This window comes from Perissodus microlepis, chromosome 3 (genome assembly GCF_051167445.1).
Source record: "Perissodus microlepis isolate ML-2025 ecotype Zambia chromosome 3, ASM5116744v1, whole genome shotgun sequence".
NCBI lineage: Eukaryota > Metazoa > Chordata > Actinopteri > Cichliformes > Cichlidae > Perissodus > Perissodus microlepis.
The window spans coordinates 38,939,547-38,965,346 of NC_140463.1; the positions used below are offsets into that span (position 1 = coordinate 38,939,547).

The 25,800-nt window shown below is 42.0% G+C and overlaps 2 protein-coding genes and 1 non-coding gene across 6 annotated transcripts in view; 1 reads left to right on the plus strand and 2 right to left on the minus strand.

Annotated features, from left to right (window-relative positions):
• The first annotated feature begins 129 nt into the window (after positions 1-129).
• Positions 130-203, plus strand: trnai-aau (transfer RNA isoleucine (anticodon AAU)). The gene has a single exon. It is a non-coding gene; the product is annotated as a tRNA-Ile (tRNA).
• A 914-nt stretch (positions 204-1,117) lies between these two features.
• LOC146391421 (NACHT, LRR and PYD domains-containing protein 3-like) lies at positions 1,118-5,564 on the minus strand. Its single transcript, XM_084924375.1, has 6 exons — positions 5,097-5,564; positions 2,273-4,012; positions 2,051-2,134; positions 1,878-1,961; positions 1,579-1,656; positions 1,118-1,487 (listed from the first exon to the last, which is right to left on the minus strand). The coding sequence occupies exons 1-6, from the start codon at positions 5,378-5,380 to the stop codon at positions 1,169-1,171; spliced, it is 2,589 nt and encodes an 862-aa protein (XP_084780501.1). The 5' UTR covers positions 5,381-5,564; the 3' UTR covers positions 1,118-1,168.
• A 161-nt stretch (positions 5,565-5,725) lies between these two features.
• Positions 5,726-25,800, minus strand: part of LOC146391422 (ADAMTS-like protein 1) — a 103,869-nt gene continuing 83,794 nt past the window's right edge. For 3 of the 4 annotated variants that reach the window (XM_084924371.1, XM_084924373.1, XM_084924374.1), the window contains 18 exons: positions 25,336-25,447; positions 25,022-25,160; positions 24,891-24,941; positions 24,582-24,786; positions 23,814-23,961; positions 23,646-23,730; positions 17,689-17,996; positions 15,964-16,093; positions 13,750-13,960; positions 13,471-13,650; positions 13,200-13,353; positions 12,035-13,028; positions 11,786-11,913; positions 9,546-9,666; positions 9,179-9,383; positions 8,928-9,037; positions 8,557-8,777; positions 5,726-7,702 (listed from right to left, as the gene is read on the minus strand). In XM_084924371.1, coding sequence (XP_084780497.1) covers positions 7,593-7,702; positions 8,557-8,777; positions 8,928-9,037; positions 9,179-9,383; positions 9,546-9,666; positions 11,786-11,913; positions 12,035-13,028; positions 13,200-13,353; positions 13,471-13,650; positions 13,750-13,960; positions 15,964-16,093; positions 17,689-17,996; positions 23,646-23,730; positions 23,814-23,961; positions 24,582-24,786; positions 24,891-24,941; positions 25,022-25,160; positions 25,336-25,447 — 3,612 coding nt within the window. In that variant the 3' untranslated portion in view covers positions 5,726-7,592. The remainder of the gene's footprint in view (positions 7,703-8,556; positions 8,778-8,927; positions 9,038-9,178; positions 9,384-9,545; positions 9,667-11,785; positions 11,914-12,034; positions 13,029-13,199; positions 13,354-13,470; positions 13,651-13,749; positions 13,961-15,963; positions 16,094-17,688; positions 17,997-23,645; positions 23,731-23,813; positions 23,962-24,581; positions 24,787-24,890; positions 24,942-25,021; positions 25,161-25,335; positions 25,448-25,800) is intronic. The other variant, XM_084924372.1, reaches the window with a different exon arrangement.

Here is a 25,800-nt window from a genome sequence, read left to right on the forward strand (position 1 = left end):
TGTATTCAGCCCTGTTTATTTCTGTCAAAGTCAGTAAGGTGAAATTAAGTCGTCTATCAGTAAAAACAAGTTTTCAATACATAGTGACTATCATTTTTATACTAATTTTTTCGTTACTTTTTACAACTTGGCCGGTTAGCTCAGTTGGTTAGAGCGTGGTGCTAATAACGCCAAGGTCGCGGGTTCGATCCCCGTACGGGCCAGTTACTAATTTTCTTTTTTTTTCTACCTATCCACGTGGACCACAAAAACCACTTTTCAACTGTCTGTGAAGGTTCTCAGTATCCAGGTCATCGTAGTCTAAGGATCTTGGAAAGAAAAGCGTTTGGACCCCAAGAGGGACAATGGACCCCCTAATCATCCTCCTTGGCTGATTGCGACCTACACCCGTTTTCACTCCTTGGCTTGTGTGATTAGGTAAGGGATCATTGGGGGCACACTCCCATAGGGCTTAAATCTGAGACTCTCCACCATTTGACCTTAGAACTTAAGAAGCTTCTCGGATGAGAGGTGAAACTTCTTCAAGCAACTTAAAGAAGTCCAGACGCTTTTCTTTCCAAGCACCTTAGCCTGCTCTTGCAACTGTTTTAATGGCATAGGGAATATTTTCTTGACACACACTGAGGCTCATTGGTAATTATGACTCCAGTGCACTCGCATAGCTGGCTCATGTCAAAAATCTCAGATCTTGTCAAACTGGTTTCTTGAACATGACAATGAATCTACTGTACTCAAATGACACCCACAGTCACCAGATCTCAATCCAACAGAGCACTTTTGGCAGAATGGGTACATCATGGATGTACAGCCAACAAATCTGCAGCAACTGTGTGATGCTATCATGTCAACATGGACCAAAAATCTCTGGGGAATGTAATGAAGTGTAAACTACCATTTATTATGACCCTACTTCTGGATGTCGTGATTCTCTACTGTGAAAACAGAAGTAAAGAAATTACTTCTGTGATTGATGAAACTGATTTGGTTTCCCTTTATCCATTTTGAGACTTGTTTGCAGGGGAGGGAGAGGTATACTGCTTTTTAAAAAATATTTTTATGATTATTACAGTTATTATATTATTATTATTACTGTCTTCAAAAAAAAAAACAATCACAATGCAAATCAACAATTTATTAACAGCTTGTAACATAAGGGCAGGTTTTTTCATCATAGCTCCAAAATGCTGTCAAACTTTTTGAGCTTCTTGCACATGTCCTCCTCGGTACAGCTCTCAATTCTGCTCTTGATGAGCTGTGAAAGTTGACTGTAGAAGGTCTTCGTCCACTGGGCTTCGAAGTGGTGGGTCGATATGTTGCACACTTTGTGAAGTACCATCAGCAACTTCTCATTGCTGCTGACCTCACACCTTTTAAAAACCCATTTCTGCCACTCTGCCCACGAAGCATCGTCTGTGAAATTCACAGTGATGCTGGCCTTGGTCTGCATGCACTCTGGCTCTCTGTCATTCAGGTCGTTCCATATCGCCCTATAGGAAGAGGGAAAGGGCATATGCTCTAGTAAAATACAAATTAGTGAGGTATTGTTTTGAATTATTTGATTCAAAATTCAATACTCACACAACGTTTTTCAGAGGATCTGGGATCAAGTCGCTTAATGACAGCAGACCTCTGTAACTCAATCGATTGCCCTCCATCCTGTTCCATCACAGGGGGAACAATAAAGGTTTTTCATATTTACATAAAAAAGCATACCTTTAAATATAAGCGTAGTTTATTACAACATAGGTGTAATCTATGACCTTTTAAAAGTTCTTAAATCAAACCATCACAGTCATCCTCGACACTGGAAAACTCCCATTTCCTCAAACATCAGCATCATGTGCCAGGATAATAAAACAACTCAAAAAGTTTCTTACCACAACTCCTGAAGCTTTTTTTTAACCCCTATTGCACAAGCAAGGACCAGAAGCTCGTCGTCACTAATGTTTGTCCACCCAAGTCTAAGAGGAACAGAAAGGGTGACATCATCTGGATGATTCTTTGTCATACATTGTTCTAAAAAATGTGGTAAAACTAACTAACACCTTACCCGAGGTACACAATATTCTCTGATTCCTTCAACACATCAGCAATGACCTGTACTGCTTCCATATCCAGGTTGTTTTCTCCAAGCCTTAAACATGAGATGGAGAAGTAAATACATATTGTGCAAGAACTTTCCATATGTGGCGCTCCATAAGCAATTGATAAGGTTGCAACCACATGGAAGGGTCTATCAAAGCTTGGAAACTGAATTTTACCTGAAACTCACCAAAGACTCTCACATCTACCCAAAAGATGTTGAATATCTCTTAGTGTATCACAGCTTATTCCAGTCCCAGTAAGATCCAGCTCTGATATTTTACCCTCGGTGAGGTTTAGGAAATACTTGATAGCATTATAGTCCATTTGAGATAGCGTTTCATCGCTAACATTAACTCTTAGCATCTTTGGTTGCACATCAAGTGCTAACGAGGGGTCCTGTTGCTCAAACAAGCAGTGCAAATGGTTTAGGATGTGGGCTCCACTTTCACAGAGAGCTCTCAGTTCTCTGATGATTTTCTCACGATATGCGTTCACTTTTTCTTTGTGGCAGCAAATCCCCACCTGCCTAGATAGAAAACTGGCATTGCGCTCAGAGAGGATTCCAGAGAGGAAGCGGCTGAAAAGGTCCAAGTGTCCACTGTTGGATACATCTCTGGGACATGATGTGCGCTCAAGTGCGTCAGGCAAAGGGTGATCCGTCACCGCACAGTAAACTGCAGCAAAGAACTCTTGAATAGTAAGATGAGCAAATGAATAGACCTCTTCAGTGAACCCAGGCTCTTCTGCAATTGTCTTGTCCAGGAAAGCACTAACGAGGCTGGATCCTTCTAACGCTGCCACCTCTCGGTCGCTGCTATAAAATAATGTTTGATGCTCCAGTAGGTTTTTGAAGGCAAGTCGACCCAGCTTTAAAACAGTGTCAGACAGCTGCTGGATGGCCCCCGCTCTTTGGTCTTGAAGACATGTTTCAGCTCTCGCTTGGGTGTGAGATCGAAGCAAAGCCACCAAGTACTGCACGTAAATATCCGTCATGGTCTTTGGGCTTCCCCCACAAAGATCTTTGCTCTCTTTGAGGATGCAGCAGACAATGTAGCAAAATGCAGGTATGTAGCACAGTGTCAGCATTAGTTCGTTTGCAGATACCACTGAGAACATGCGGTCAGCAAGGGTCCTGTCCTGGAAGTAACGAAAAAAGAAGTCCTGAACTTCGGCCAAGGAGAACCCTGCAATGAGCACAAAGCGGTCAATGCAGCCCACAGGGATGTAGCTGATAGCTGCAGGCCGACTTGTGAGCAATACAGAAGCATTTGGTAGTAGTTCACCCTGCATCAAGCTTCCAATAACCTCCATAACCTGTGCATCTTCATCTGGCTCAGTTACAAAAGAGTCCACGTCGCAGCTCCTGTAGTGTCTGAACTCATCAAAGCCATCCAGGATGATCAGCAGTTTGTTGTCATTTGCCAAGATGTTATCCAGTTCTTTAGCAAGGTGCCTGTTTTTCCGCAAGATCAACTCTCGTAAACTTGTGGGCTCGTCAATCAGATTCAAGTCTCTGAAGGTCATGTGTATGATGAAGTCAAAGGCAAGGTGGTCCTTGTTTCCCCCAAAATCAAACAACATCTTTTGCACCAGGATAGTTTTTCCGATTCCAGCCACCCCCGATACCAGAACCTTCCTGACTGGACGAACTGCCTTTGCACATGAGAACAGTTCAGCTGGTGTGATTTTCTCATGCACTGCTGACTTCTGTTGCAGACACAGTCGCTTCTGTCCAAAGGTCAGCACCTCATGTCTTTTTTTTTCTAATCCCTGGTGTCCGTCAACTAAGAGAAGATTGACATAATGTTCGGAAAACTGAATTTTCTCTCCGTGCCGGGTGTTGTAGAAAAGCATGCTCTCACTCCTGCGCCTCAGGACTTCTTTGTGTTTTTGTTTCGCTTTGCTGTACTCTGTAGAAGAAAAGAATCTCAGTATAATTTTCCAGTTCCACTCATATGTACTTGTATAGTTGGAAAAAATATATATAGGTATATAGGATGAAGAAAGGATACATGTCAGTACAGTGCTTGACTAGACTGTACTTACAGTATAAATTACCATTCTGTTTCCCCCTTTCAGACACACCCCTGCCAACTAAAGTTAAGTGAAAACATTATCTTGAACTGATCAACGGTGATGGGAATAACGGCGTTACAAGTAACGGCGTTACTAACGGTAGTTAATGTGTTGTCTTGTGTAGTTAGTGTGTAGTGTTGTGGATAGTTTTGTGTTGTGTGTCAGAACAATGAGGCGACTGCTGTCTCCAGGTAGAATCAGGAGTGATACACCTGCTGCTGTCAGACCTGCAGGTATCAGGCTGTGATGTTCTCCTTTATAGTGGACAGAAATTATTTCTTTGGAGTGGCACAAATAATTTGTGTGGCATCTTAATGAATGCAGAACAGCTGATTGTTCTGTAAATAGTTTGAAATGGTTATTTAAAAACTCAAGGTAAAAGGTAAATGGATGCAAATAACTTTGTTGTTTGCAAAACTTCTGCATAGGATTTATATTTGCATTTAAAGTTAGGAAATATGATTCATTAAACATGTTTGTGGTTGTTACAGTAAAAAAATATAACTTTTTCTACTCAGATTTTATGTTTTTTTTAATTTTATTTTAGATCAATTGTGTTAATTCAGTATGTCAAAATGAAAACATAACTGTAAATTCAGACACGTGAGGTTGTGCTGTAAAGAATGATACCAAACAAGGCAAATAAACAGTTTTTAAAGGTGAAATGTGGAGGGAAAATCAAAAGTAGTTAAAAATGGCCAATTACACCCTGGACCCCAGAGGGTTAAACGTTTTTTTTTTTTATAAATGTAACGCAATAGTTACTTTTCAAGTAATTAATTACTTTTAGAATCTTGTAACTCAGTTACTAATTCAGTTACTTTTTTGAAGAAGTAACTAGTAACTATAATTAATTACTTTTTCAAAGTAACTTGCCCAACACTGCTGATCAATGACATTCCTGTGGCTAAAATTGAAAATGCATACCTCTGGACTGAGGTGGATCCGCTTCTTTGGAGTACTGATAATGACTTTTAACATTAAGAAAAATCCTGGCCGCTTCCTCGCCTTTGCACTCCAGGATATCCAGCACCTTTCTCACTCTCATCCGGGGACCCAGCTGACATAACACTTCCTCGCGATCATCTCGAGTGAACACTTCCCGGCACACTAGGAATTCTACCAGAGAGTCGACCTGTCCTTCTAGTTCATCCACAAGAGAAACTCGCAGCACCCTCACTGCTGTCAAACAGGAATGATGAAAATCCTTTTCCACCATAATTTAATGTAAAACAGTCCTGGGAATGAATCAAAAAATGACGTGGTTATATAGTCAAATCATGGCAAGAATTTCCTCCTTTTGACGCCAACAGGGATCTTGTGAACTGCTGTTCCTCTCCCCAAGTTGAGACACAAAGAGAGACAAGTTTATATCAGATATAAAAAAGGGAAGTGTCCCTTGTCATGATGACAGCACTACTATATGTTGAAATTCCTGCTCTTGTTATTTGTAATACAGACATCAATGTCGATTTGTTAATGTTGATCTCTGACTCCATAATATGGACTTTCACATGAAAAAAATATATATATAGAAGAAAGAAGAGCAATCACAACAACCAGATTATAAAAAGGAATGTATTTGGTTTTATTTAACGATAGGGAGCAACACATCAAGTCACCAGCAGGGGGTCCCCATCGCATGCACATCAACTACCATCAGCCGCAAGGAGAGACCCACCCCTGTAATATTTACAGAAACTTTGCTCAGGGACACACATGGAAATAAATAGTTTAAATGACAAATATCTACATAACTTAAGAAAATGACATGTGATACAATATTTTCCTCTTGTGATATCACATAACCACACCTCAGCGTAGGGCCAAGTAGTCTTCAGCTAAAGCTGGGTTGCACCTGATGACAGTGAAGCTCTGTGGAACCCAGGACGCAGAGACAAAGTCCAAACCGTCCACACGACACATTAGTAATGATCACTGCAAAGCTTCCCATCGTACGTTCACGGACATGTAATATGACACTGTGACACATGGCGGACTGGATGAACTTTATCAGATCTGCGTGTGAGCGTGTGTAACTTCACAGAGTGGTTAAAGGGACACGTTTGGCAAATATCTTTTCAAGAAATATCACAAAACAAAAATACTGAAACAATGCAACTTTACAAACTACGTAAAAAAAAAAAAAGAAATTAACTCTGCAAGCCATGTTTTTAACAAAGACTTGGATGAGTTCTGAGTGCAAAATCTTTTTTTTCCCAAAACATTATTTGCTTCAGTCGTACACCTCCTATAGTGCAACCCATGCAAAAAAAAAAAAAAAAATCCTTATTGAGTCTTACCCTCTAAAAACTGCAATCTGACTCGCTTGCTGCTTTGAAAGACCAGTTATTATGGTCAACATGTGCTAAATCTATTCATGCCCAAAATGTTGGCTTTAATTAATTTGATTAAATGTAAACTTTCCATGTAATTTTGTAACATAAGTACATGTAAAATGATAAATTTAATGTAATCTGGTCAAATTCAAGTTACTTGATATATGGTATACATTCAGTTTATACCGACCACATTTCCCTTACTGATTAATTATTTGAATAAATAAACCTTTGATTTTATGCATTTTTGTTGCATTTTGCTTAAAATTATTGTTTTATGTTTATGAAAACTGGCTGGTACTAAATGTGTCCCAGTTATTTAATACTAGGCTTTATTTTGTCATCGTTCTCACTTAAGCAGCATCAAGCTGGTTTTCAGTTTTCCACCCCTTTTTAACCCATTGCTACGTTCATAAAAGCTCACTTAGCATCAAAATCCTAGCAATAAAGACAAACACAGAGCTATCCAGTGGTTATCACAAGCTTGGCGTTTACCCAGAATTCCTTGGTATGAAGTCAGTCATCTATTAAGGCCGATTATTAACATCGCATTACTTCGTAAAGTTGAATGCAATCATATAAACTTAATTTGGTGTGGAGTGATTATGTTTCAGAGGAACATGATAGTGATCTTCCGTTTACTCAGGAACCTGAAACTGAAGATTACGTTGCTCAGATTTTGTTAATGTGGACATGACAGTAATCACGGCTTTTAAGGCTTTAGTTCCCCTTTATGAAACCGCAGAGTTCCTACTGCTCACACTGGAAATATATCTGCTGTTTGGGACACAAAATCTGTTTGTACGAACTTCAGATTTAAATTAAAAATAAAGAAGTAAAACCAAAGCCTTCATTAACAGACGTGGTTTCCTCTCGTAGCAATAATTTTGAATTCAAACCCACGTATGGTATCTTAAAAGTCGATTTTAGTCACTTTTGGTATGACAAACAAACATTCCTCCGCACTCGGGAATCCAGGAGCGATCGTTGAAGACATTGGAGGGTGTTGGGATAGGCATAGAGGTTCCTTGACTTCCGTGACACCTTCCCTGACCTTTCCAGATTTTTCACCAACGTTCTCACTTCTCCGTGTCAGGTGTTTCGGCAGGAGAAACAGCAGCGGCTCTTAAACTGGGGCAGCAGGCAAAGCTCCAGCTGCCGCACCTTTTCACAGTACCTCGTGCTGTCCCGGCACTCACCTGCTGGAATATACAGAGGATACGTTTTACTATGCGCAGTCGTGGCTGTGGGCTGTAGTGCTTAGCTATGGATATATTGTTGGAAATTTCAGGTCCAGTGCTCTAATTCGTAAACATTTGGCAATCTTTCTCTCACTGTGGTCTGTGGCTTTTTCGAATTAACTGCCACATTGTTTCTGGAAATACCTGACACAGCAGAGGCTTTTGTTGGTTTTTTTAAGGCAATTTTCAGCGCTTTAAGCGCCGCGGGCAAAGTTTCCTTCACCAGTTTTGTAATGGGGTGCCAACAGACAAGTTAGAGACGGATACTGCCAAGTCTCATCATATGAAACCACAGCTATGCTTATTATGCGCTGGGCTCAAGTGCAAACACAACTAGATTGTCTTTTCATCTTTTGTTGTGTTTTTTAGTTGAAATGAAGGTAGAGTATTAGCAACTGCATTTAACTAAAACCACTGCAACAATTTTGTGTTGCTAGAAAACAAAGTTTGACCCATCAGGCGTCATTGGTGTGAATCTTTAATAAGGCAAAGATGTCAATGTGATCAAAAACATGCAATAAGAGGATTCAGTGACTGCCTATGAAGGCACTGTATGGTATTCTGTTTTTGCAAGCAGGCCCACGGAGCATTTCAGTTGCACTTCTCGTTGTAAAATCTATTCTGAACTTCCTAAATTTCTGCCTTCTAGAATTTCTTCCCCTCAAAAGAAGAAAATCATAAAGCTGCAATTTAAAAAAAAACAACCCATAATAAACATTTTTAAGCAATAGAAACTAAAATAAAATTCGCAAACCCACAATATGTTGTACATTTATTTACGACTCACACTTGACATTACTGTAACTTTTTCTCACCTCTGCCGCAGGATAAAATGTTACATCGCTGCCAGCTGGCAGGCCGAGGCCTCCACGTGCAGTGACGGTCTCGGAAGGCCTTGCTGGTCCGAAGGTGGACGCAGGTCACCTGGCGTGATTGGAAACCGTGCCGTCCGCACGTGGCGGTGCACTGTGTCCAAGGCCCCACGAGCCACTGAAGTGCACAAGCCTCAGCGGTGCAATTCCTCAAAGAGCTTGGCCTAAAATATGAACATACCTGAAATAGTATTCTGCTGAATAGCCTTTTTTTTCCTTTGTAATATGAACCATAACTGGATTATTTTAAATGTATATCCATAGCACATATCACCAACAGTATTAAACATTCTTAATCTTATTCCCATCTTTACCTGTGGAGCCCAGTGCACATCCTGTGGGGGACTCTGGTACCATTGGGGTCTTGGCAGTAGACATGGCGGTGCTGTGTGGCCAAACTGGGACCCACACACCTGCCATGACACTGGAAGAGGAGAATTTATCAGATTTCCTAGCTATCATTACAAAAATATTTTCTTGCTAGGGGAAGGTTTTGAGTCTAAACTGTGTTTTTATGCTAAAACCTTGTGAAAACAAGCTTGTGCACAATAATATCTTGGCTCACCGGCCCCCAGGAGGTTGTGGCCCATCTTGCACAGGGAAGGAGGTTGCACGGCCTTGCATCAGAGGGTTTCCTTCCTGCTCCAAGGCAATTTGGACTCTCTACCTCTTCTGACCTGCCCTCGGGACCCTTCATGCAGCGCACAATTCTAGTCTGGGCTCCACCACCGCAAGTGGCTGAGCATGGGGACCAAGCATCCACTCGCCACCTAATAAAACAAGAGGAAAAGTCAAGTAGATATTAGATGTTTCAGGCCAAAAAATCTTTTCAGATACTCAACATATGCAGTGAGTAAACGGAGGATTTCTGTTCTTACTGTAAATATTAAACTCAGTGTTTAATAGCACACACATGTAGAGCAGCAGCATACCTGAAGAGGCAGGCTTGTCCTTGGCACAGCTCGGCCGACCGACTGCCATTCCTCCTCTCAGAACAAGCCGGTCCATTTGCTCCCACACTGTTGCCTTGGACACAGATTCTTCCTTTGCCACCTTAAAATAACATAAAATATAAAATAAAATGAGAATGGTGTGTTCACCAACCTCATCAGTTGATGCACCAGGATTTAAAGAAAAACATTACCACACAGCTTCATGACAAAACAGTCTTCCTAAAATATTTGAAAGTCATTCCATGTATTTTGGATTGCGTTTCCTTTTCTTCAAATACTCTGACCTTAAAATGCCCAAGAGTATAGTCATTACATTGCTTTTAACCGACTCTGAATTCAAATATAACAAAATACAGTCAGGGCATTTTTCAACCCTTTAAAGACTCCTTATCCTTTCTATTTAGATTAGCTGAATATGGTATGTTAAGTTAATCTTCTTTGAAACATTGCCTGGAACCTCTAATTGTTGCCGTATGGAGAGGAAGCGTACTATAGGATCAGGAAATGCACAGTGGCGGCGCTTTGATGAGAATGTGGCTGATCATGCTGAAGAGATGAAGGACAGCGTAGCTCAGAGGTGACCGGAGCTCTGTGTGATGCCCCGGACATTCCTCTGTCAATGACTCAGCCACATGAGCCACTGGGATAAGTAAGAGCTTACTGAATATCTGTGTCTGCGGTTACTTTTGAGTTTGTGTGTTTCTATGCTGGATGAACGCATGCTTTCCCAGAACCTCGAAGCCTAAACCACAAAGAACAACATAAATTACTGTAAACTGGACTATACACAGCGGCATTAGGACAAACTCAACTCGACATTGGGTCTATACAAACTTGATCAATTTTAAGTATTTCTAACATACTTTTCTCAAAAGTCATAGTGATGTTTTTAGTATCTATATACTGCAAAATATCTCTGAAACCTCATTGCAGTTAGCAGCTAAAAGTCTGGCTCCACCTACATTACACAAAGATTTACATGTGGCATTTTTTATCTAGCTTTTTGCAAGAAAACACAAAGGGTAATTCTGCAAAATGTTTAACCTCAACCAACTTTCTTTACTAACAACTTCCTATTTCTAATTCTTGGAGTGTAATAGAGTAACAGCATGATTCACATTTCAAAACAAGCTTTGCTTATCTTGTCCATTGCTGCAAACCCTCAGTTTGTTCTCTGTTTGTTTTCCTGCTCAGGCCTAAAGACCTTTTAGCACCAATCTGGCAACCATGGGTCGCTGTGAAATCAACTACTGAAGGCTGATTCACACAGAACCCAGAGAGTGGTCCACAGTGTGTTTGCTGGAGGTTGCTGGCATTCACGCAGGGGCGTAATTTCCAGGGTGGTTAGGGGGGTTATGACCCCCCCCAATAATCAGACACAACCAATATAACCCCCCAATAAAATTATGAATTATCTTGCATAAATAGGCTGTTGATTTTCTTTACTCATTTCAAGTATTACCAGCAAAATAGCTGCATGTTTAATCATCTGGGAATTTACCCAATTTATTTATTTATTTAGACAGAGATCTTGACCCCCCCCAATGTTCAGCACAAAGTTACGCCGATGCAGTCACTAGCAGGAAATTGGTCGCAAAATGGTATACGGAGCTGCGATTGCTTAGGTTGCAAAGAGGTTGCCACAGTCGCCCATATTTTGCATGGAAGATGCGGACCTGTTGGCAAGCACTAGCAAGCTACTCTCCAAGCAGTAGTCAATGTGTGAAAAGAACGATATAGACCGGAAATGGAGACCGTTCACCTTGAAAGCAAAAGTCCCATCTTCTTAAATGTGATGGTTTTAATGGGAAGGTCCAATTCACTTTGAATGTTCTCCAGTTCTTGTGTGCATCACACTTTTCACAGTTTCACTACTGCTTGGAGAGCAGTTTGCTGGTGTTCAGCATGTTTAATGCAAACTATGGGCAATCGTGACAATCTGCGATCAAAGAAATCCCAAAGATGTTTTTGGTCCAGTGCCTGCTTTGAATTTCACTCAACATCACCTAGCAACCGGTCAGAGAATTCATATTTTTTCCAGGCAACTGATGGTTGTCGGATATCTGATGACTAGTCTCTAAGCCTGTGTGACTGAGAACCTTAGCTGCCTTCTACTCGCTTCAAGGCCACTTTCAAAACATCTCAAGGCAGAAGCTTGAACCACAAGAAGGTGGAGCTTCTGTATAAACCATTGAAACTTACGGATCTATAAACCTTACCAGTAATTTGCACCGAAGATGAAAGAGATGTCCTTCCAAAACGGTTTCTGGCAGTGCAGGTGTACAAACCCTCATCCCCTTTGCTTGGGTACTGGATCCTCAGTGATCCTGTAGGCAACAGGCCTACTCTGCCAACACAAAGACAAGCTATCTATGAAGCCTTATCCAGGTCTTTGATATAAACATAAAAAAGCCATAGGCAGCCATGTAATTTTCACAAAAAGTCCTTACTTCAAGGTTAGTTCTTACCTGCTACTGTATCGCAACTCTTTCCCATTCTTCGTCCATGTCACAGATGGGTCAGGATTTCCTACTGCTTCACACTTCAACACTAAACTAACAACGGGTTTCTGCAGGAAAACTGGCATTCCCACATAAACTATCATTTCAGATTGTGGCCCCTCTCCAATCTTTTTCGAACGTTGGATTATCAGCGGGTTTCTTGGTCTGGCTGTGTGGACTTTAGTGTTTGGTTTATAATGGAGTGGCTCTTGCGTGGAAGATTCAGCACTTTCTGGAGGGTGAAGAGTCGACTCATTAGTTTCACCCTGTGCCACAGTGAGCTCACTAAGCAGTTGTGCGATAAGTTGTTCCTCCCGTAGTCCTCCAAGGTCTTCGGCAAAGTTTTTCATGATCTCCTCTAGCCTGCGTGTGTCGGCAACGAGGACCTCTGGGATGTAAATTTCTGACCCTTCATCCTCCAGGGTAGAACTGTTCTTTTCACTCGCAGGTGATTTGTCAGCAATGTATTTTTCATCTCGAATGGATTCTTTATGATTAAGCAAACGCTCAATAATTGTATCATATCGGTTGAGGGAGCTGTGAAGCTCCTGAAATCTTTCTTGAGCTGAGATTGCATCCGGTCGCCCAACCTTTTGTCGTCTGAGCATTGACTCTGCTACAGACAGCTTTTGCTTGCTGCCAATGATCTGTAAGACTAAATGTTCTTGTGCCTCACCTGCGACACATGTATATATCCCAGCATCAGATGCACGAACCTGATGGATCTTCACATATCCTAGTGACGTTATGGAGAGGTGTGGTAGGTTGACCACGGGCTTCCCTTCCTTCAACCAGTGGATTTGGCCCTTACGGAAGTGGCGGGTTGGGCAGCGAAGGACCACAGTTGTCCAAGGCAGGATGTACGCATAACCACCAATGCCCAGGTGAACCTTTTTGCCTTTACGCCACTGGATATAAACTTTTCTCTGAGACAGTATGGTGGCATCAGGCTTGACAGAGTCTGTAATTAAGAGGACAGGTTAATGGCTTGATTGTTGGCTCAAATATCTGTACTTTGGGATATACAAAACTTTGCATTTAAGGAACCAAAAGAAAAGGGAGCTAACTCCCTTTTCTTTTGGTTCTTAGCAGTATAACTTACATAAACACAGCCAAATAAAGAGTATCTTACTTTCACAGGGCTTGAAGAAGCATGGTCGGATTCTGTTGAGACGAGCCAGCAGGGAACAGTTCTTAGGGTCTGCTGTCAAATACCTTCCATTCACCTCTTTCTTCCTGCAAACAGCTTGGAGGGTCTGAATACCATTTCCACATGTCACTGAACACTGGAAAAACAAGAGAAATGTATTAAAATAAACAAAACCTGCAAAGTACCAGTTTTAACATGTCCATTTGAACAACAGCAATATGGCAGAATGGTCTCTGGCTGAAAGGTAGGCTACCTGGGACCAGCTAGTTGTGACCCACTCAGGTGGGCATTCCTGCTCACCACAGGGCTGCTGGCTTGTAGGACTCTTAGTAGGGCAAAACGTGTCAGGTAGCTCCAGAATGCTGCCATCAGCCAACCGTTGCTTGCATAGTACCTGCCTCCTCTGAACCCCACCACCGCAACTTTGGGAGCACTGGGTGCAAAAACACGCAGAGATTAAATCAGTCACATGCGCTTGATTCCCAATCATCAAACACTTGCAGTGGTAAACTTTATAGATGATGTCCTTTACCTGTCCCCAGTCATGCGTGTCCCACATAGGAGGGCAGTCAAAGCGGTTGCAGGCTTGGAGAGGACTGGGCTTGGGGTTCTGACAGTCTTCATCCCTCAAAACTAAAGTGTGATTGCTGTCACGAGAGGGCCGGTGTGTGCACACCACAGTGCGAATCATCAGACCTACCCCACATGTAGCTGAGCAGGAGCTCCACTCTCCAGTTTCCCACCTGTTAGAACAATGTTTATTGTGCTCATTATGGCAAATCTACAGTACATTGCACACATGAAATTTCCCACTCGTGGGACTAATAAAGGTATCTTATCTTATCTATACTTCATAGTACTGTAAATAATACTGTACATATATCTCTTGATCCAGTGAGAGAACATCTTTGCAGTCTTATGAATATGTAAAATCATGAAGGTGAATACAAGTGAAAAAGGCAAGAAACATAAAATCCCACACCGAGCTTCACGATATTCAAGAAATCCCTATTGCATTACTTTTTCATTTGTATTTTTCCAATGAACTACTGGAATTAATATTCATGTTGCTGCCCAACAAAATTTTAAACTGGGTTTAATCCAGCAAAGTTACTTTGGCAGGTTTATTCCAAATTGTGGCCAGTGTCCAAGTGGTTGCCATGCCTTTAAAGTTTTGGCTTGAAATGAGATGGCAGCAATTTCATTTTCTGCTCGACAGATTGGGTGATATTTCAAAACTACTCATATTTATTTAAGGCTCTGAGAAGAATTGGGAATGAAGCTTGCTCATGGACCGCTGCTATACTCAAAGCTAAATCCTATGGCTGTTTTCCTTTCAGGGGGAACACTATCCAAAGAGTGTAGCTTAATATGGGATGGTGAGGAGGCCTCAGGGAGGGAGAAAAGGGCCAAAGGAAACAAGCCCAATACTGCATTTGTTGTGCCTAAAAACAAGACTCAAAGCCTGGAAAAACAGGCAAGGGCAGGCTGCAAGCCTCTGGGTTTTCTGACAAGAGTGTGAGGGGTAGAACACTGACAATGTGCACGGTGTTAACCTGAAACGTGTGGCCAACCACAAAATCCACTCACCATTTAGCCACAGTTTGCTCATGTTAAACAACATGCAGTTTTGCTGTTTGACCTTTTAGGTGTTTAATCTGGACGTGCATCAATCTGGTAGGTTCACAAAAAAAATACTTATGATTTGCAATTTGAAATGTGACATTCTAACAGTGTTTATAAACTGCTCGTATGCTGAATTGAATAAGAGAAAAAAGAAGCTACATTTTGACTTAAACATTAACAGCACAGCTTAAACCTCTAATATCAAAAATAATTTGAGCTTGAAATGTAGCAAGCACTGAACGCTCCCCAGAGGATGATCACAGTTACTTCAATGATTCCCTTTTTTTTCTCTGGACCTACATTTTGACCTGGAGAGGGAAACGGGAAGACTGCCATTACATGTATTAACTTAAGTCATGCTTGACTGCATAACATTACTTACCCACCCACAGGCTTTTCAATAGCATCCCCTCAGGATAAACCCTACATTGTTAACCCCTCTGGTAATGTGGCAAATTTGTCAATATGACATGCAATCACTGAAGGCCATTCCTAGTTGTAAAAAAGGTTGCCAAAAGAAATCACTTAGAAAAACAGCTGAAGCCTCCTAGATTTCCCTTTCCAAGGACAACTGAACCTCGCAGGTAAAGCTAATCACTGTCAGATTCCACAAGGTTTAATTTGCTGCTTGCAGAGATACAACCATCCATCTCTGTCGTTCTGCTTTAGTATCTCTTGGACTCGAGCAGCCTTAACAGAGATTTAATTGCCCCAGTTGGTTTGAATCGAGAGGCATAACACAGCGGATAAGAAGCTTTTGAATTTTTCTCTACCAACGAACCTTCAAACTTAACCGATTCAGCTAAGAATTTATCTAGGCTCTGAAAAAGTGGTACATCAGCGTTCCACTTCTGTACTGAATATTGCACATTTTTGGATGGATACACGCTTGGCAAGCTAAGAGAAAGCACAGCCATATTTTTTTCCTGACTTTAATTAATATTTTTCTCTTAAACGTAGCCAAACTTTTTTTTTCCATCCCCCAAAAATGCATTTCCTCCCTATTTTTACTACATCCATTAATCAAATCCTTTTTAATTTTCATGCACAAACCGTTTGAAACATGTTTAAATAATAATGATGACGATAATGAGGTCTGAGTTAGGGGTTTTTATTGTACCTGGGTGGGCAGGGCTGAGTTTTGCAGTCCTGGAGGAGTCGTGGGGGTCGCCGAGAGCTCACACACAGGCTTTGGTCTGCTGCTTCTCTGGTCTGCTTGTTCAGGCAGATAACCACAGCCTCCTGCACACCTGCGGTTAGAGAATACAGCAATGTCATGCTTGCTTTTTTGCAGACGCTGTAATTAAAAAGGAAGATTTTAGGGTCCAAAATACATTAAAACACTTTGGTTGCCTCAACTTGTGGATGCACTCTCAGAGTTTTCATGCAAAGTCATATTAAAAGTAATGTAACATAACTCCCTGAGTCTGCTTCTAATGTTGGGGACAATAACAGCGAAGCAGGAACTTCAAACGCCATAGCAGTGTGATGGTCCACAGGAGCACAGCCCTCAGGGTGTGCATTGGACATCTGATACCGGAGTGTAATCATCCCCGAATGGGAGTTTGTTGAGTTTGGATGAGCGCATACGCAGACACTGACAAAAGCCCACACCCGTGTGCAGAAATTAAGTTACAAACGCACACACGCAAACGCACATGAGGCAGGCACGCATGCTTGGATGTGTAGGTAGGAAGATTAAAGTGGGCCTCAATGAATGTTGGCAGGATATTTAAAAAAGCGGTCTCTGTCTGGCAAAGCATTTTCCCAGTGCCTTGAGCACTGGCGACGTATGACCTCTATGCCATGCGCTATCATTTAATATGATATGACTTGCATCTGCTCAAGGCATTCACTGGCGTCAGACATCCATTGACATTGGTTTAAGGCTGGAGCACATCACATTTGTTTTAATGAATCAACTGGGACGTACTTAGTGGCACTCACGGAGTTGACTTTGTCTTCAAGACTTACTGTCAAATCAAACTACATAACAGCACTTGTCTGCTGCTGATGTATTTACTCGCAGCATAATCTACAAATCTGCTCTGCTCGTTGGAGCCACCACAGGTGTACAGCTCCAGGGTTGGCACTGTCTCTGGATCCACCAGAGTGAAAATGAAAGGATGTGCGTAAACAGCGAAAGCTTCAGTAGAGAGCTAAACTGAAAATCCAATAAGTATATTTAAAGAGATGCAAAAACGCAGCACATCTCAAACACCGATAAAGGACAGAAATACTCGCAATAAACTTTTCAGTGGGTCTCGCGTCACAGCAGAAATAAACTTACACGATTCAGCACGCAGTCTTCAGAGCATTTGAACTTTTGTACCTGATGAAAACTCTGTGCCAAAATGCGTAGGCGTATTTCTACGATATCTGCGATATCAGCCAAAAGTAGAAGAAAAAAAAATTAAATGTGAGCATATTTGTCCCTGATTCAGTTGGAAGTAAATTTTACATATTTTTGTGAAGCATATTAGAAAATGTTTTGAGATGGATTGCTATGAAATTTGCACATGGTCCCCCACAGGATGCAGGGCTGACTTGTGAGATCTCCTGAGTTTTTCTTCTAGGGCCACGATAAGGCTAATATTTTTGGTTTTAAAGGGAAACAGCATCAGAAGGATTGCAGAAAACAGTGATTGCAGACATGCTAACATGCTGACCTAAGACTGGAGATGTGGTAAATGTTACACCTGCTAAGCGCCAGCATATTTTTATTGTCACTGGGAGGGTGTCAGCATAGCTGCAGACACGAGTTAACTTTTCAACTCCCCAAATCTACTCTTTCAACTTCTCTCTCTTTACTTCCCCATGTCAGAGAGATCAATAAAGATCATACCTCCCCCACAACTCTCTGAGCACTCAGTAAAGCCCTCGTACTCCCAGTCGTGCAGTTCCTCTCTTTGCAGTGTCCTGCCCTTCTCCTCCTCTTCCACCTCTTCACTTTCTCCTGCTTCACCCAAATCTACAGAGCAGGGACTGCTGTAGCAAGGCTGGCTGGTAGCAGGTTTGACCCCCTCGCATTCATCATCTGGCACGTCCACGATTGTCTGGGAGAAAGACAGCAGCACTTGGCACTTGACCGTCCGATGCTGGGTCCCAGCACCACATGTCCTGCTGCAGGGCTGCCAGGGACCGGGGATAAAGCTGGAGAGGAGAGCAAGCAACAGATGACTCAAGTGGAAAAGTATGAAAATTTTGATAAAGACTGTTTCCAAACCAAACCTGGACGGTTTGATAGAAAATCACAGTTTTTTTGTTTTGTTTTTTTTGCTGTCTTTTTTAGTTTTCTCTGTAAACACATTGTATTCATTAGTGGCTGGGTTCTTAAACTCATTAAGCATTTATGAAATACAGTCAGTGCAGCGTGATTAATTGCACAGCTGTGAAACATTACGATCAGCTATTCTTGAATAAACAGCTTTCATGTGCATCCTTCCTCATCTTAAAAAATGGATGAGGGGAAGAAAGCCTGAAAGGCCCAGAGACTGAACTATCACTCCTTCAACAGAAATCAGAGAGGGTAAAAGATCAGAAAGTGTGATACAGAAAGGAGTTTGAAAGCCCTCTTCAGATTGAACTGATTCTATAACTTTGTTGGAAATGCACACAGAAATGCTTGAACAGAAGCTCTATATGACTCAGTGATATTAAATCGAGTGATTTAGGAGATCATTCAAAGTGGTTCTTGTGCTCATTATGTCCTTGTGAAAATTCTGGATACTCACTTATTGATATATGGACATACAAAGACAGCATTTGTCCCACAATGTGCACCTGAGAGCAAATAAACGAGGCCTTCCTATTAACATCTTATATTACCAGTAAGCAAGTGCTCAGTTCTGTGACAGATGCACCGCTAAGCTGCCAGCAGAGAGTGTCCGTCTGAGGGGACAGCCTCTCACTTTTACCCTTTGCAGTGCCTCAAACAAAGGAAATAAAATAATATATATCAGATAATTTATGAGTATTTTTCACCACAAGTTTCTTTACAATTGATAGGAAAATACTCAAATTAAAACTGAGTCTTGGCCCTTTCGCGTGGTATCAATCATTTGGAGCGCAGAGCCTTAACAACAAAACATATGTCCAGCTGTCCAAATACTTACAGTGTGGACTGTAGCTTTTGGACAACAGCCTGATGTTTACAACACAGAGCAGCTGTCCTGTTTAGGTCTGAGCTCAACACTTCTGGTTCCTTTTTGGCAGACAGACTTTAAAGGACTTGCACATATGTCATATTGGAGGTGTTGAGTACATGCGAAAGTTTTTAAGACCAGAGGCACAGGTTGAACTGTGTTTCTAAATCACAGCTGTCATTGATCGAATGAGTAGCTGATAAGGATGGTCATTTGAGACATATGTGAAAGTAAAAAAACAAAACTACAACATCCATCAGAACCATCAGCTCTGCACAGTCATGAGCAGATGTGTGTGTGTGTCTGAATCAAGATGCAGTTTTTCATGTAGCAGATAGGTAGTGGCAAAGCTATTAGTCTTATAAAATAGCTACATTTCCCCCCTAGATTAACGACTTCCATTTGCTAAACCTGAACACAAAGTGAGTGTATGACTTTATTTCAGTGCTTCCGTGTTGCGAGTGCTGGACGTTAAACTGAGTAATGTACCACGCCACTGTAATTACTTCAGTAATCAGGTTACTGTTACTTCAATTATCTGCATGACGGGCAGACAGACAGAAAGAAAAACACATTAAACATGCCGATCAGCTGATTTCAGTTTATGTGGAAAATGGTGGAATGGCCTACAATTTTTAAGGAGTGGAAATGACGTTTTTATTGCACAAAAGGACATGTTTGCAGTGCTGAAGTGTCAACTGCGTCCAGTATAGAAACAACCGCATCATACTGCTAACAAAACATCAGGTCTTTGCAGACATCTGCGCAGACAGCATGCTAACACAAAGCTGCAGAACAACATAGAGTGGGTGTATGGTGACCCCAGCACGGCAGCCAGATCCTGAGCTTCAGCAGGTGATAATGGCGTTGATTAGAAGTCAGGCTTGCAGCATTGGAGCCTCCATTGCTACGTGCTGAAGTTTCTACAGTAGAATCACAGTGATGACTGCTCTTAAGTCGCTTTTATTCTTGGTGGTTCGATCCCTGGCTGCTCCAATATCCAGTCTGTATGCCTAAGTAGCCTTGGGCAAGATCCCGAATCCCAGGCTCTCAGATGCATTCAGTGGAATAGGAAAGTTAGATAGGAATGATGTACCATTTACAATGTCAGAGAGAAGGGATCTCTTCAATAGGATCTGTGTGGGAGAACAGAAGCCACGCCCACCTGCTGTTAAAACCTTCTGCTTATGGCAGGGAGCCAATCAGAAGGAAGAACATGCAGTCAAATTCCTCTGCAATCACTTAGCAATGAAAAGAAACGAGTGAACTACCTAAGTGAGCACTACAAATCTTTTGAGGTGAAAACAAAACGGTTTAAATCGGTAAAGTACATAATGTGCAAGTATACACTGCTTCCTAACAGCGTTTGTGAACCTGAAAAACTATCTTTATCTTTCCTTAATAAGCTCATAATGGTAGCAAAGCATATTTTGCATGGCAGCCTTCACCACTGTGCCGCATTCTTCCTTGGTTTAACAGTCTGACCGCAACACAAGAGGACCCTGCTGTTTTATAAGACGCCTCAATAAAGAACTCATGATTAAGGCAAAGCTGGCTCTGTACAAGAGCTCAAGGACTCATTGTGTTACGGGCAAACAAATGAATCACCGGCAGTTAGACTTTGGAACAGGAACGACAAAGTCAACGAGCGAACCCACAGAAATGTTTATCTTCATGCGCCGTTAAAGTACATCTGTCAGTTCAAAAACGATCCCGATTTCATTCATGGAGGGAAACAACACATTTTTGTCACATCCGCCAAAGCCCCATGTTAATCGTATCAATTAAATATCCATCAGTGGAAATATTTTATTTACTCACGGTGAAAAAATGTTTTGGCTTGATTGGAGAACATATATGGGTTTAATTTTTCAAGCAGCCGCGCAGCGGTGGGTTTCGGCGCAGGCAACGGAGGTGCAATAAGTCTAGCACAGGAATTTCATTCTCTTTCCTCTCACATCTGTAACCTGGCCCCATATGGTGGGCAGATATTGTTGTTGGCTTGTGAATGACGGCATATTATACACAGATATTTATGTGCTTTTTGAGGACAGACATGCTTTTTTTTTTTTTTAATTTTTTGCAGCTGAGCAAAATCATATGTTTTGGCACTTCTCTCACTCCACAGATAAGTCAGAGTTACAGATGTTTTAAACTGGCTAACATGGTTGCTAATACAAGTCATGCAAGACACTGGGCAGAGTCCAAATATTGTGCATTTTCAGAAGGCAGCCATTATTAGCTAACTGATGTGTGGGACAAGAACATCTGGAACGTGTGAGAGCTTGCTGAGGTAATGTGGTAGCCAGCGACTGTACATTCTTAAGGCTTTCCAAAAGATGTTTTGACTCTTCACCTTTAGTTTCCCTTCTTCCCTTCAATAGCCCCATACAACGTTTTATTAGTTCCATGCAGGTGACAAGAAACACTTTCAACCACCCTCAAATGTACCTTTAAGTGGACCTATTGTGCTTTTCCTTGGGTGATCCTATTAAACAAAATAAAGTTCAAAATAAAGACGTCAGTCAGCGTGTGTGCAAATAATCCCCATGACACTGCTCAAGACAGAGGATGTCCCTAATTTAGGAATACATAAGAGAAGCCTCCTGTTCAAACTTTCTGTTTAAACTGGAAAACCAATCAGAGTGGAGTTGGCTCAAAGCAAGGGTTAAAGGAGCAAATAGTGCTTATTTAAGACCAAGGCAGCTAGTATGAAATAACTGGCAACAGGTCAGTAACATAACTGGGTATAATTGTAAAATTGTGAAGACTTTGAATAGCTCATCATCTATAGTGCATAATATCATCAAAAGATTCAGAGAATTTGGAGAAATCTCTGTGCGCATCAGACAAGTCCAAAAAATGATTATCTCTCAGTGTGCACAGCATTAAAAGAAGGCCTGAGTCTGTCACAGATATTACTGCATGGACTCAGGAACACTTCCAGAGATCACTGCGTGTGAACACAGTTCACTGTGCCATCTACACTTGCAGGTTAACGCGCTGCATCATGCAAGGAAGAAACCACATATATGAACATGATGTACAGGCGCCAACATCTTCTCTGGATGTGAAATTCTCCTTGGAAAACATGGACACCGTTTCTACCAGACTAAAGAGGAGCAGGACCATCTGGCTTGTTATCAGCGCTCATTTCCAAAAGCTGTCCCAACCCACACAGCAAAATTGGTATAGCCCAGATCTGGCCCACACAATGTGCTTACACATGGCCCACATACCGCAAAGAATGACGGCCCTTTGGTGGCCCAGATCTGGTTTGCCAGAGGTGGCCCACACATGGGCCAGCACAAGGCCAGTTGCAGACACACTGGTGGTCATGTGCTGGCCCATGTGTGGATTACCTCTGGTAAACCTATGTAATATACAATAGTGTGAAAATAACATGACGAAACTCTGTTCAGACAGTGAACGGACTGTTCTTATATAGCGCTTTTCTACTCTAAACTGAATGCATACAAATTCACACGCTTGACATGCAGATTGGAGGAGCAAGGGATCGAACCACTAACCTTCCCATCAATAGGTGACCTGCTCTACCTCCTGAGCTACAGCCACCCAGTGGTAAATATGAGCAAACCCTCACCGGGTTTTAGATAAAGTGTACACTCACAAACCTGTCAAACCTGCATTTGAAACGTTGGCTACCATAGCAGTATAGTATTGCAACATGGCATTTGGGTCTTCTGACTAAAATAGGAGAATAGGAACATAAATAGTGCCATCATTGCCAGACCTGGCCCACATCTGGTTGACATACACCCTGCCATGACACCAGTCAGTCAGAAGTGCCAGTTTGATGCCGGATCCGGGGAAGACCTGTTTTCTATGGGCCTGGGCCACATAAACCAAACCATGATCGGGCCAGATGTGGCATGCCATCACTTAAACAGTGCCATCTACACCAGACCTGGCCCATATCTGGAGGACATACCACTTACATGCCAGAAGTCAGCCAGCAGTGCCAGCTTGACACCAGATCCGGGGCAGACCCGTCTGCTATATGGGAATATTTTTTTCAGATGCATTGCTGTCATCAAATTCAAAATGAGGAAATCTTTTGCATAACATGGTAGGTTTTCTCCATTTAAATATTTAATGCATTTTCTACTGTGAATAAAATACAGTTTATGAGATTTGCAAATCAAAGCATTCTGTTTTTATTTACATTTTACGCAGAGTCTCTACTTTTTTGAAATTGGATTTGTAGTAAACGCTCCTGTTGGACTCCATGTTGATGAAAATTGCTGCTGACATGAACACAACCTTGATACTGTAGCCTTTACGTGCCAGTGCCGTGCTCTGTCTGCTTCAATTTCACCTCCAGGTTAGTCCTAAGCTGCTGGTTGTTGAAACTGTAACTGGGATCTGACTTTTTGCTTTTTTAACCTTGAGGACCAAGAGTAATTTAATGCTGTAGATTTTCCCCTTCTTTTCCGGGTGATAAACTTTACCTTGTATAGCTTTAGCAGTTGCATCTTTCCAGAATAGTAAAGTGCAGCAAGACCCAAACACCTGCAATGGTTTTAACAGGACTTGCACCTCTGACTGGTCCAAAGAGGCTTAGTGATGAAGGTCTCAAATGCTTTAGGAGTCAGAAAGACAGTTTAGCTTTTTGTTGTTGAGTGCTGGTACTCACGTTGGTTCCTCACTGGCTGTGACTTCCTCCTCAAGCTCTATGGCCTGCTTATGCCACACAGGTTTTGCCTCAACTGGTAGTGTATCTACAAGGAATGATGCAAAAATGAGGCTGAACATAAGCGCCACTCTATATTTAAAACATGACAAAACGTGCAAAATCACCCACCTTTGGACTTGTAGCAGGGCACAGTCACCAGGCACTCCTCTTTGATGTGAGGTTTGGTGGTAGGGTTGCAGCCTCCGGTGTGCAGGCCACGGTGATCGATGCATAACACCACCCTGTAGCGCAGTCCCTGACCACAAGTCACTGTGCACTGGGGATGACAGGACATGCAGTCACAGATAGCAAGCCTATCAGCCTATTTTTCCATGTGTTAATTCCTAGTAATAGGCTTTTCTCATATTTGATAGAAAGTCTTTGACTCAAGGGAGGTACAGAAAGAGTCTTCCAAAATCCCAGCAGCTCTCTGCTCGGGAGCGAACTTTGTCTATCCTCTGCCAAAACAAGCATTTTAAAGGCAGAGGGAGAATGTGCTAGATAAACAACATCCCAGGTTTTTAGGAGGCCACAAATCTGGCTCGCTACATTTCTATATGAGCCCATTCAACTGGTGAGGTAGAAAATTTCCCAGGAGGAAGATATATAGAACATTTATGGTAGGATTGGTTAATGTAACAGCAGCTCTAAGAATTAAAGCAAAATAACTAAGCTGACCAGGAGGGTTAGGTTGATCCAGATGCAGTGCCTTGAACATTTCAATGTGTAATGGTTCAGAAAGGAAATTTATTCAGAGGGATCACACTGGCTGCGGTGTCACTGGGTTTTTGTATGTTGCCCATTGGGAACACATCATATGTTTACAAGCCTCATAAAGACACCACATACAGGAAGTTACATGACAGAAGAATTTCAAAAGTAGAAATGTTCACATACTGGTGACCACTCCTGTGCCAGCCAGGTGGGACAGTCAAATGTGTTGCAGGGCTGCAGGATAGCCGTTTTGGGAGAGTAAAGACACTTCCACTCCTCTGTGGGAGTGATGGTCCCCTGCATGTCCTCCTCCACACACGATACCAAGCGACTCTGGATGCCCCCGCCGCAAGAGGTGGAACAGGCCGTCCAGGGGCTGCTTTCCCATCTGACATCATGAAAGGTGACATCATAAAGTGACTGACGGTTATTAGCAGATGTCAGGATTTGTATTGTGTGCCTCTGTGTGTTACTAGGTAGTCGGGCATGTACCGAGGCAGGGGGTGGTATTGGTCATATGGCATAATTTCCTTGTAGCCGTCACTAAAAAGTCAGAAACAGTAAATTAGGATTTGCTTTCACAAAAAGTCCAGTTTAATCCTCTTTAAGTTCTGCTTTCCAACCTGTCCAGGCACAGCTCCATGTTGCACTCCTGCAGTTTGGGTTTGGGTTTGACATTCTCCGGGTAGTAATGGCAATACTGGTCTACAACCACCCGTCCGCTCCGTAGATCATAGCACTCTGCTGAGGTTAGCTGGTAACCTGCAGGCCAGCAAATATCAGAGACCATCAAGAGAGATCCAGTAGGGCAACGATTCAATATTAGGCTTTTAATAAATATCTGTGAATTAAACGGATCCTGTTTTTAAACCAAACCTGCTATCAGTCGAGCGAAAATGCTGCAGGCTGCTATTGTGATTTTAAAAATGCTGCTTACCTCCACCGCATGTGACGGAGCACGGGAAAAAGTCGGTCTCTCTCCAGCGGTGGATGATGGGCTGGTAGTAGATGTACTGGACCACGCTGTCTGTACCACCGGTAAACTGCACCTACAGAAACATTGTTCAGATATAATCAGCATTTCTTGTCATCACTATCAGTGTAGCGGGTGACTGCAGTATTTACACTGCACGGCTCACACTTTCCTTCTCGTTAGACAGATTAAAAACCAGATTTTTTTAAAGATAGTGTATCAAACTAAGAGGCAAAGAGAGACTCATCCTGGGCTTCTTGGGGTGTTAATTGAACTTTGTTGTAGCCATGACAACCTAATAGGGCTGCTAATCTATAAAGAATCAAACAATTTGTTAAAACTGACTTTGCATCCACAGAATTTTAATTAATTGATTTATTTATTTAGCCTTAGTTTTTAGTGATTCATAAACTGGAACCAAACCAGCTT

Excerpts from the sequence above, each read along its gene's own strand:
- LOC146391421 (XM_084924375.1), bottom strand. The coding sequence starts at position 5,380 with ATGGTGGAAAAGGATTTTCATCATTCCTGTTTGACAGCAGTGAGGGTG. Across the intron at positions 1,657-1,877 it reads AAAAAGCTTCAGGAGTTGTG|GATGGAGGGCAATCGATTGA; the intron begins GTAAGAAACTTT and ends GTGATGGAACAG. Across the intron at positions 1,488-1,578 it reads GATCCTCTGAAAAACGTTGT|GGCGATATGGAACGACCTGA; the intron begins GTGAGTATTGAA and ends CTCTTCCTATAG.